Genomic DNA, 11,908 nt, shown 5'->3' with positions numbered 1-11,908 from the left:
TTTAGTTTAATAATTAAAATAAAAATGCATTTTTTATTTTAATTTCCAAGCCACGTGGGATGTAGTTTGAAATTTCATGTGCCACATCATTGGAAGCTAACAACATCAAAGGAGGACTTGATGGATTGTAGTTGATTGCAACGAATTCAAACGTTTTGTATTAAATTATTACGAAAAAAGTTTTTGTACCAAAGTGATACAATGATAAAATATTTGTATTGCTAGAGTCATTTACCCCACAATTTGACCGGAAAAGACAAATGGAGTTAATTGAATTGTGGATTTTGTTTTTCTTTATGATGTACATTGTACATCTACCCTATATTAGGAGTCTAATTAATTACAATTAATTCATATTTGAATTTGTGCAGCCCATTAACGGATAAGGTTTTTCAATCGTGAAGTTCTACTATTCATAAGACTGTACGAGATCTTATTCAAAAAGAATAAACATCGAACCATCAAAATAGTTGAGTTTATTTGTTTACAAAAACAAACTTTACTTAACTTAACTTAATTTTATTTTAATTTTTTATCTTTTTCTTCAAATTCTCTCTTATAATTTTTTCTATTTATTATTACAATTAATTTTTTAATACTAAATTATCTCAATTATTCAACACTTTTTCTTGATTTCAACACTTTTTTTTTTTCAATTTAACAACGCAATCATTACTTTTTTATCTTATTTTTCAAATTCTCTTTACTCTTCTCAATTACTTTTATTTTCATCTCCTCAAATCAAACGAAATTAAATTAAAATAAATTTAATTTCGTTACCAAATGTTATAAAAATTAATTTTTTTTATACGAGATCTTTTCTTATTTAAGGAGAATGAGACACCGAAACCAAGACAGTTGAAGTTAAGGACACTACTTATTCATCCAAAAAAAAAAAGAGTTAAGGACACTACGAGTTAGCTATGCTGCCCAAATCCTCAGAAGACGGGGCGGGGCGGGAATTTAGGGCCGCTCCATTTCAAAATTTCCTTAAATAAACCAAAATTAAAAACAAATCAGAATAGTTCTTTTCTTAGTAATTGACAGCAGAAGAAAAAGCTGAAAAGGAAAAGTCTTTCAATTATCATCTTAGGCTCTCTTTCCTACTGTAGTCCCCTCCTCCCCCCCCTCTCTCTCTCTTTCCCCCTCCTCTGTGGCTCCTTCTCTCTGCACTCACTTGGGTTTGCTGCGAATCCCACCATTCACATGCTCGTCCCCCGCTTTTCCACATTCGAAATCAAGAAAAAGAAGACATAGAAGAAGAAGAAGAAGGAGAAGAAGAAAAGAAAACCCATTTACCATTATCTGAAAATTTGTAATGTAATGCAACTACTGACATTCCACGGCTCCTCTGCTGCAGTCTCTTATTTTATTATTGTTTTCTGCAGTCTTAAATCTCACGTCTCCTCTTTTTTTTTTTTTTTTTTTTTTTTTTTTTTTTCCTTCTTTAATGCGTACCCATCTGCTCTGTTTCTTGTTTATGATTCCGTTTCCAGTCAAAGGTTCTTGATTTTTGGGTTTTGCTCCGTCTAACTAAGATAGCTGTTGTAATGATGTATAGTCTAAACCACCAAAAAAAATAATAATAATAACAATAATGGTGTATATATATATATATATATATATATATTTATCCCAAAATGCAATGACTTTTTGCGAAGTTTGAGGTTTTCAGCTTTGTGGTTCGTTCCAGTTTCTGCGATTTCTTGGATTGGGTATTTCAAAACTTGAGCTCTCCCATGGTTTGGCCACTTTAACCTGATCTACTTGCTCAATCAGGGTCTTGATTGGAGGAAATGGGTCTCCTCCAGTGAGCTAGCTCTCTCTTCATGAAGGTGAGTTCACTTTGAGTACATTGGTGTGTTTCAGAACAAGCTTCTGTCTGTACTCGGAGTTCTTTCTTTCCCCCCCTTTTGTGGCTGTTGTTGTGGATAAGAACAGTTAAAAGGGTGCATTTGAAGCTAAGCTGAGAGAATGATAAGCTAAGTCATCTCCTGCTATTATTTAGTTTTGGGGCTCGTCGAAAGCGATAATGGTCCCTCCCTCTTAAAAGGGACACAAATTGGTTTTGGAATGATGGGAGTTTTGGTTCTTATTCGCAGTAAGCAAACATTTGTTTTGTCCTGACATTTATTGCAGATTTGGGGTGCATGCTAGTCGGTTTTTAGACATTCAAAATGGAAAAGAGGAAGTGGTTCGGGAAGAAGAAATCGTCCGACAAGAGCCCGAGCGGCAGTGAGAGCTCGGCAGAGTCAATGTCCTCACCTTCCGAGAAAGAATCAGATGCCCAGGTGATTTACAACCTTTTGCTTACATGCAGTATGGGTTTTTGACATTCTTCTAAATGCGTTGCTGTTGTTTTGCCAATGTTTTCTGAGGCCCTTAGTTATATAGCTCTTTTTGGTTGTAGAAAAACTGTGTTTCTTTATGTTTTAAGACTAACAGAGAAACATTGCACTGCAGAACATTATTCTAGTGTGAGAGCGAAATAATGTAGTTTTTATTCCCCCGAAAAGACTGATAAGGTTAAGAGTATGTATGTGCTTCTGCACCAAAGTTGGAAACTTAGACTCTTTTTACGTAACCATGTTAAGCTACTTTCCCGTTTTCCCTGTTCCCCTCATAGAGTTGTTTTAGTGGCTGTACTTGTTTCAAGATCAGTTTAGCTCTTGTGTGAGGGTTCAGAGCGAAGGAACCTGACAAGTCAGTTGATCTCATCTGTTTCTTTGGGGGGTATTACCTCATTTTTTGGAATGCAATTCTTTGGAAACTCTGTTGTTTCTGCCAGTAGCTTGGTTGCTTAATTGTCACACAGTGGGTTATAAATTGATAAAGTATCAGTTGCTTGTCTGTCTTTCCTAAATTTGAGAATAGAAGTACCTGAATATTGTTCATTGAAAGAGAAGACCATAAATCGAAACATATTGAATTTGCTTCTGGACATAATATTATATTATGTTTCTTTGATATCTCCGTGAACGGTGCTTAAAACTTGTCAAATTGGCCAACTTCACGAAGCTTTGCTTTTAAGCAAATGGTATATGTATTCTCAAAATTGCTGAACTCTTTTATTGAGTGCTCATGTACTTTTAGCATCAATGTACTGCAGATGCCAAACGTGGTTTTTTTAAAAGTTACACAGTAGGTTAATAATGGATATGGTATCAGTTGCTTGTCCATTTTCCTCACTTTGGGAATAGAAGTACCTGAATGTTGTTTCTCTGCCAAAGCTGGAGTACAAGCTGCATTTTCCACGGCTGCTAGAGGGCCGAGTTTATTTTTATCAGTTTGTAAATATCTACTAAGTTCGTTAGCTTCTTACTTTGGATAAGTAGGGATGTAATCTTTACATACTTTTGAGTAATGAAGTATTGTCGCTTATCCAAAAAAATGTTGTTTTTTCATAAAGACGACCGTGAATCGAGACACTGGGTTTGCAGCTGGACATAAACGTTATGTTCTGTTTCTTAAGTATCAATGTGATTGTGTTTAAAACTTGTCATGTTGGCCAATTTCACGAGCCTTAGCTCACAAGCAAATGCTAAATACTTCCCGTAATTGCTGAACTCATTTATTGAGTTCTGATGTGCTTAAAGCATCATTATATTGAGATACCAAATCTCGTTAATTTACAAATGTTAGATATTTGATGCTGATAATCGGGTACAGCTGATGACAAGTCATTTGGATTGCTATTTTCAAGCAGGAGGAGTTTAAAGCATCTCCAAGTCAAAGCACTCAATCCCCCGAAGTCACATCGAAACCCATGGTCCATGTGGATGATGCTAGTGAAGTAGTGAAGAGTCTGACGGCCAAATTGTTGGCTGCTCTGGTGAATGTTAGTGCTAAGGAAGAGTTGGTAAAGCAGCATGCCAGAGTAGCTGAAGAAGCTGTGGCTGGTATATCATCTATTTTCCTATGAGAGTTATCATTGGAACTGCCTAGAATTGTTATCACTACTTTTAAGGAGGCTTGATACTATCAGTACTCCCTGCTTAAAACATCCATATCCGTTCTAAATTAATCCAGGTTGGGAAAAGGCTGAAAATGAACTGGCTGGTGTCAAGGAACAACTTGAATCAGCAATGAAGCGAAATTCATCGTTGGAAGATCGGCTGAATCATCTTGATGGGGCCCTCAAAGAATGTGTTCGGCAGCTTCGATTAGCAAGAGAGGAGCAGGAGGAGCAGATACAAGAAGCTGTAGCCAAGAAATCTCAGGAATGGGAATCCACCAAACTTGAGCTTGAGAATCAAATAGTTGAGCTGCAAACCAAATTACAAGACGCTCCTGCTCCCAAAACTCCAGCCCATCTCGATCTCCTTGAGAAGCTCGAGTTCCTGGAGAAGGAGAACACAGCCCTGAAGTTGGAGCTTCAGCACCAATCAGAAGAATTAGAAATAAGGACTATCGAAAGGGACCTGAGCACTCAGGCAGCAGAAATGGCTAGTAAACAAAACCTGGAGAGCATAAAGAAGGTGGCGAAGCTTGAGGCTGAGTGCAGGAAACTAAGAAAATGCTCCTCGATGAATAATGACAACAGATCGGCAGCTGCTGCTTCCTCGATATACGTCGAGTCACTTACTGATAGTCAATCAGATAGTGGGGAGCGGCTTAATGCCTTGGATATGGATACATGCAAGTCCAGCGGGTCCGAGCAGTGGGCCTCAGCCCTGATTGCAGAGCTCGATCAGTTCAAGAACGACAAGGGTGCAAGTAGCATTGGTAGGAATCTTGCGAGTTCATCAGTTCAGATCGATCTGATGGATGATTTCCTCGAGATGGAGAGGCTTGCAGCTTTGCCTGAGACCAGGAAGATCGAGGAATCAGGAAGTGTTTTGAAAGAGAGAAGTGAGGTGGAGAGCTCTCTTAGGGCTGAGCTTCACAAAATGGTTAATCGAACTGTTGAATTAGAGCAGAAGTTAGAGAAGCTCGAGGAAGAGAAGGCAGAACTTAAGATGGCCCTTATGAAGAGTCAGGAGTCCGGTGAAGCAGCTCAGGCGCAGTTGATAGGGGCCCTAATGAAGCTGGAGAATTTACAGAGGGAGCTGGACATGGTGAATGATACAAAGCATTCAATTGAGTCTCAACTCAAAAAGATGGAAGCTGAAGCTGCGAGCATGACCTCTAAGGTTGAGTCACTGGAGACAGAAGTTAAGAAGGAGAAGGCATTATCCGTAGAAATGGGAGCTAAGTGCCGGAAATTGGAGGAAGAGCTTGTGAAGAAGCAGCAGGAACTAGAAGCTCAGCAGACCTTGGGTGAAGTAAATAACCAACCGAAGATAAAACAGGTTTGACCTTGCATTATCCTCATCAATATCCTCCATATAGTTTGCACAATAAGAATATGTACATACTTTGGCATAATAGTTCCCTTAAAGCCTTCTTAATAACAACTCACATAACCTATTCCTCCATAAGAATTGCTTGAATATTTTACACATCTAGATGAAATTTGCAGTAGGTCAATGCACTTGAAAAAAAAAAAAACTTAAGTAAAAATGAGATAATATATAGGATTAAAAAAAAAACCAGAAAATGTGTATCTACAGCAGTTCCAGGTGAGGAACATAGTGTACAAGTACTAATAAACATTTCAGAAGACGTGATAAACTATTAAGCGTATTACTAAATGTAAAGTAAGAGCTCTTTTGTGGCATATTATCTTCATTTCAAGATGAAAAATATATGAGGAAATCCTGGGTAATTTTCGATAACCGGATGAAGTATTTGGCTATCACAATCAAATGATGGGGTCTTAATCTTGCTAGGAGGACTTGGCTGTTGCTGCTGGAAGGCTCGCAGAGTGTCAGCAGACAATAGTGTCTCTTAGGAAGCAACTTGAGTCATTAGCAACCCTTGAAGACTTCCTCATAGACACCAGGAGCATACCTGACTTCTCACCTGGAGGACAGATTGTTCCACAAGCAAATGGTGAGCTCTGGAAATTGCATTCCAATGGGACATATTCACCAAAAAGAGAGGCTGATACCGTAAAGATGGGAAATGAAAATTTGGGTCACTCGCTGATGAAGAATGAGAATGGGAAGACACCTCCATCTTCATCATCCTCGGCTTCTTCCTCAGCTGCATCATCAACCCAAGTCAGCTCTGAAAAGAACCGGAACGGTTTTGCGAAGTTCTTCTCACGGACTAAGAATGGGATACAATTAGAAATCTAGGGAATTGTGATGTCTGAGCAATCTGGAGGTAGCAATTTTAGTTAGCGTCATTCTCGGAGTTGCTGGTTAAATGCTGTTTGATCGGCTTGTCTTTGAATTTTCCTTTTCTTTCATGTTTATACATGTCTGGGCCCGTGAAGATTGTGAAGTAAATGATGAATGAGGTTTGAGTTTGAAAAGGCAGCTTTCTGTTTGGAATATCTGTTTTGATAACCATTGGGTAGCTTAGATTGAATGTCAAAGGTTTCTGTTTCACTGGTGTTGGTTGGGTCTATTTGTCGGGTTCAATGTTCTTTCCGTTCTCTTTTATGTCGTAGGAAATGTCATGCAACTTTTTATGAATGCGCAATTGATGCTTTAAGATTATATTCAGTTTTTGTAATGATTTTCTTGGTGTTTATATTTTAACCATTAAAAACGAAAAGGTTCCAAGAATGGACCTCTGACAGCTGATGAGCTCGACAAAATTGTTGAGTTCTGCTTAGTTTCTCACTTGAAGAACATCATGTGCGGATTAAGCAAATCAGAAGATGACCCTTTCCATTTTTCAGACAGGAGTAGTCTCAACTTATAAAGTTGGTACAAATGGGGGGGGAAAAAAGAGAACCAATAAAATGAATTTGATAATCTACAACATGCGAGAGCCACATTGGCCTATCTGTTATTTTTTTTCTAAGCTGTAAAAGGGGGGAAAAGGAGAAAAATTTATCTATTTCACTCTTTATAGTTACTTTTCATGGGATTTCTCTCCCTCCTAAAAGCACCGAGGAGATCAATTCCAAGGCCAATATTAAGCATATTCATCCCAGCCATCCCAAACAGTGCAAGTGGAAGCTCCACGCCCTTCTCGAACTTGGAGGCATCTTTTATGAGCTTGACTGTGATGAGAATGTGTGCAACAAGCCTCGCAAGAAAGAAGGTTACCCAATTGAGAACCCATTCAATTCTCACAATTACGCTCTTTGCATCACGAACGCCAGCCATTCTCCGTACTTTCCTCACATGTAGGAAGATAGAATGTAACTGCATTAACAGATGGTATTTTCAGGTCAGAAACAAAACAGGAAACGGGATAAGAACACGTGCCACCATATAGTATCTGCTTCCAGTTATATTTAGGGAGTCCATCCTTACTGTGTATCTCTTAACTATTTGACAGTCTCAACAAGCCCTGCATGCAAATTGGGCTCACATCCTCATGTCTTGCAGAAGGTTTTGTCTCCATGAAAAATGAACAAGGATTGATCTACAAAACGGCCCTCATTCCAGACCCCTTCAACACAGCAAACTTGGTAGGCTTGCCTTCAGCACGAAGGATAGAGGGGAGATAGGGTTTCAAAACCCTATGCTTATTAGGGTGCATGAGGATAATTGGTGGATAACTAATCCTGTTAAATCAGCAATTTTCTGTTGAGGAGTCCCATGTTGAATTAGAGTCTCAACAATCCACAGATAACACTGGACTGACATACCCTGCTCATATGGCTTCACAGAAATTGCTCTCTCTTCAACGAGATTTAAGTAATTTGGCATCATTAATACATCACCATGGGCGTGCTCACATTATTTAACCTAAAACAAACTCCTTGTTTTGGAAGGCAGAATCGCACTAGATGCATGTTTAGTTTTATTTCTTTATGATAATGCATGGAAATAAGAACGCCAGCAGGTGCTAAACTTAAAAGGGAGACGAATTAGGAAAGGAAGAAAACCACAGGGATGAGAAGGAAGCTTACCTCGCAAATCAAGGTGAGGATAAGATAGTTGACTGTGACATTGCGATATAGAGCTAGGGTGAAGCAGAGGAGGAGGATCAAGTGATGGACTAAGATTGACGGGATCCAACCGCTGTACAGTCGGTACTGGAGCATGTCCCATTGATCGTATGCAAAATAGCCACACGAGAAGCACAATGCCTGGTAAGCCAATGGCCAAGCATCCCCAACCAACTGTGAATGTTCAAACATGGTAGCAGAGCCATCTTTCATCCACTGATTAACAAAAATGTAAACCACTGCAAAGGGAAGGATTGTCAGGTATTTAAGTCAGCATACCACATCCCTAATTAAAATTACATGAGAGGGCCACAAAAAGCAGGACAGATGATGTTAACTAGACTAGAAGGAAAATATGTGGATCTTGAAATAACCGCCGACAACAAAATCAGAACTTCAATTAAAGGTCAGTCTCAGAGGGGCACATTCCTTCATCAAAAGTAATATCCCATGGATTTAATGATTAACCAGCGCCATTACTCTGTGATGTTTTCTTAAGCATTCAGAACCTGCTTTGTTATATCATATTTATCAGCTTACCCAAGTTCTATCAACAGCAAGAAACAAATCATTACTCTCAGCCCGATCGCGTTTTAAACAGATTAAGAACAACCCATAGTGCATTCTAGATGTACGCCAACTCTTACATGTGAAGCCCGACCAGTTTAAAACCATTTCCTCTAAGATCATGACCAAAAAACATTAGTCCATCGCCGAGTCTCAGCAAAATTCTTCATTCTTATTTCAGCGACCAAATAAACAGACTAGAAACTTCTCCATCTAGAGTGCCCCCACCCATGCTTTTGACTGTTATTCGGTCCTTGCCTATTCAAACACTCGAGAGAAGTAAACCGAAAGGTGAAGTTGAGATAAACATCACTAGTGAAGGAAATATCCCCAATCGAAGTGCTGACAGATAACCAAGTTCTTTCCTTTACCATTGTCAAGCTAACAATTTTGCTTTCTCAACAACACTGATCAGCAGGAAACTTTTACCAAATCTTAAGAGGCGCTTCCATCTCCTCATCGCAAGGGAAGAAACCCAGAAAGGAAAGATAAGGGGGGAAGGGAAGTTTTGAGATGGAGACCTGAGGCGGAGGTGATGGTTGAGTGGATGAGAGAGACGGAGGTGTTGACGAACAAGGGGTCGCGGGAGATGCAGCGGCGGATGACCCAGTTGGCCGCCTGGAAAAAGAGACAGCCGGCGACGATGGGGATGAGCTCCGACCGACGGTTGAATAGGATCTCGAAGAAAACCGATACCAGCCACAGCAGCAGAGTCGCCAGGAAGAAGGCCCCGGCCCTGTTACCGCCGTGCTCTGTCCTCGCCATACTTCTCGGTCATGGGGTAAGGATTCCGGCGGCGGGTTTTCCCATGAGGGGGGGCGGTCACATCACATGGGCTGGCCCTTGGCAGTGAATAGGTAGCACAAGAGACGATAGCTGAGCAGTGAAAGAGGAGGAGGAGGAAGAAAGAAGAAGGATGACTTTCGCTTTCCGCAAATGGTTTTAGAGTGTTTTTTTTTTACACTGCTCCAATAATTTTCTATTTAAACAACATAATAATAATTATTTTTTAATTTTTTTAACTATTCAATTCAATTTTTAATACTAAATTCTTACCATTATCTATTACTTTTTTTTTTCACAATTTAACAACACAATCATTATTTTTTTCTCAACTATTTATTATTTTTCTCACTTTTTCATATAATTTAATAACACAATCATTACTTTTTTATTTTTTCAATCCACATTATTATTACAACTCAAATAAATATATATATATATATATATATATAGTTGAAATGGAGTTGAGTTCCAAACAATATTCGTGGAGACATTCGTGGGTTGCCATCTTGACCGGAGCTAAGGCTGAATTCACACCAACGAGAATGAGATCGTACTCGGATCCATATGGTATTTGGAAGTCTAATCTAACCACTCTGACTAATTCTAATTCGAGTCTACTCAGCGTTACAATTCTATCCATCATATGATTTTTATTATTCACAATACTCGAATCCAAATAGCACAAGTCTAAGACAAAGAGAACAATTATTTTTTGACAATACACTAGAGGAAATTTAAACTTGAAACCTTAGAGTTGCCAAACCAAGTGGGAGTAATCTTATTAATTACTAGACCACTACCTTTGGTGGTGTAATAAATTTTATGATATAATTTACATAATTAATTCGTAAAGTGCTATTAAGTGTTTTACTAAATGTTCAAGTAAAAATTTCATAAAATCAGCTCAATTTATTACAATCTCAGTAAAACTCTTCGTTGGCCAAAATTTAAGAAAAAAATAAAACACTTAAATGTAATTTAGGTCAATTACAAGTAACTAATAGGAATCTAAGGCTATGTTTGGATTGAGATATTGGGAGGAATTAGGAGGAGTGGAGAGGGGTGGGATTATTTAACCCATGTTTGAGCATTTATTTTAAGGGGATGGGAGGGGCTAGGAGGGATTAGTTACCCCTTCAGGCAACACAAAACCTATTCCACAATTTTGGTGGAATAGGGAGAGATAGAGTCATTTATGTGAAAATGCTAATTTATTCATCTCTTTTCACTAATATTATAAAAAAAATAAGAACAAAAATGTACTTTCATCGAAATAATCCATTCCCATCTTACCATTTTAATTCTCTATCCAAACATGGGGTGAACTATCTTATCTCACCATTCTCCACCCACATTATAATTTTTCTATCCTAATATGCAATTCATATGCTTCCTCTTTCCTCCCTTCCCCACCCCTCCTTATCCTTCCCTTCCCTTCCCTTTCCCTCCCCAGACCTCCCCTCCACCCTTTTATATCCAAACAAGCTGTAAGTAAGTTTACTTCAAGTAATTTTTTTAACTATGTATAATTTACTCAAAATTTATATAGTTACTTAATATGAGGTACAATTTACTTTTACACTAGTCATCGTAGCCCTTAAGAAATAACAAAATGCCATGTCATTTTCAACAAGTTAAATATTAGTTTCGTTATTATATCAATCAAATCCCTCACACGAAAACTACATCAACTTTGTCCATTACAACATCAGGTAGGTCCTTTGCAACATAAGTTAAGTCTGTTTTCACATCATTTTGGTCCCTCCATCGGGTCAACTCTTAGTCTCGGAAGAAAAGCCCGTTTGCATCAATTTAATCCTTTCGATCTAATTTTAGCCTATATATTCTTTTTGGGTGATTCTAGGATGGAATGCTAACTTGTGTTTCATGATGAAACATTAATTTCAGCCATTAGAATCCATCAATTTTTAATCTCATTCATCCATTATTTACATATTTTGCCATATTAATTCTAGTCCTTTATAGTTTCTTTTCATAATTTTCGCCTAGAATACAATATCACTAATCTTGAATCTTCTTGCTACATGTACCAACTACATTCTGTCACATCACCTATCATCGCCACATCACCCACAGCTGCCACGTTCACATTCATCCTAACACGTGTACCAATCACGGTATGGCACGTCACTTATGACTGAACCAACCTACTAAATCGATTTATTAACCCGATTTACAAAATCAAATTTCAGAAAATTAAATAAAAAAATCAAAATTAAATAAAAAAACACGTATAGTCGAGGGGTAGTAGTGGCTCACCTTGGTGCTGGCCACCACCCCGTCAGACCTGGTCGCTGACAACATTAGAGGTCGCCAGCGACCTAGTCTATGCAGTGGTGTTCGAGGCTACCATTGCTTAAATCCCCCTCTCTCTCTTCGTTCTGGAAGCAGGTTCATGGTCCCAAGATATTGGTCGATGCCTTTGGTGTTCCCATTGAATTGTTTAAGGTGGAGAATGTCGAGGATTTGCTATCCTACGAGGTAATTGAATTGCATGGGTTGGAAAAGGTTATTTTTTGCTGCAAAGTGCTGAAACTTTTTCGTTGTCATTAAGGTATTGGGCTTGAATGAATGCAT

The 11,908-nt window shown here is 38.5% G+C and overlaps 2 protein-coding genes across 3 annotated transcripts; one reads left to right on the top strand and one right to left on the bottom strand.

Annotated features, from left to right (window-relative positions):
- The first annotated feature begins 1,110 nt into the window (after positions 1–1,110).
- On the top strand, positions 1,111–6,548 carry LOC116187654 (filament-like plant protein). Of its 2 annotated transcripts, none has more exons than XM_031516518.1 (6): positions 1,111–1,320; positions 1,780–1,835; positions 2,140–2,291; positions 3,707–3,899; positions 4,030–5,291; positions 5,772–6,548. In XM_031516518.1, exons 3-6 carry the CDS (start codon positions 2,178–2,180, stop codon positions 6,180–6,182), a joined length of 1,980 nt encoding a protein of 659 aa, XP_031372378.1. In that variant the 5' UTR covers positions 1,111–1,320; positions 1,780–1,835; positions 2,140–2,177; the 3' UTR covers positions 6,183–6,548. The 2 variants fall into 2 exon arrangements, with proteins under 2 accessions (XP_031372378.1, XP_031372377.1); XM_031516517.1 differs by having other exon boundaries at positions 3,704–3,899.
- Positions 6,549–6,693: 145 nt separating this feature from the next.
- On the bottom strand, positions 6,694–9,471 carry LOC116187655 (TLC domain-containing protein 2). Its single transcript, XM_031516520.1, has 3 exons — positions 9,046–9,471; positions 7,919–8,196; positions 6,694–7,205 (listed from the first exon to the last, which is right to left on the bottom strand). The coding sequence occupies exons 1-3, from the start codon at positions 9,287–9,289 to the stop codon at positions 6,897–6,899; spliced, it is 831 nt and encodes a 276-aa protein (XP_031372380.1). The 5' UTR covers positions 9,290–9,471; the 3' UTR covers positions 6,694–6,896.
- Between the last annotated feature and the right edge of the window lie 2,437 nt (positions 9,472–11,908).

The sequence above is a fragment of the Punica granatum genome, chromosome 8 (genome assembly GCF_007655135.1).
Source record: "Punica granatum isolate Tunisia-2019 chromosome 8, ASM765513v2, whole genome shotgun sequence".
In the NCBI taxonomy this organism is placed as follows: Eukaryota; Viridiplantae; Streptophyta; class Magnoliopsida; order Myrtales; family Lythraceae; genus Punica; species Punica granatum.
The sequence above is the reverse complement of the archived record's forward strand: the minus strand, read 5'-3'. Positions and strand labels throughout refer to the sequence as shown.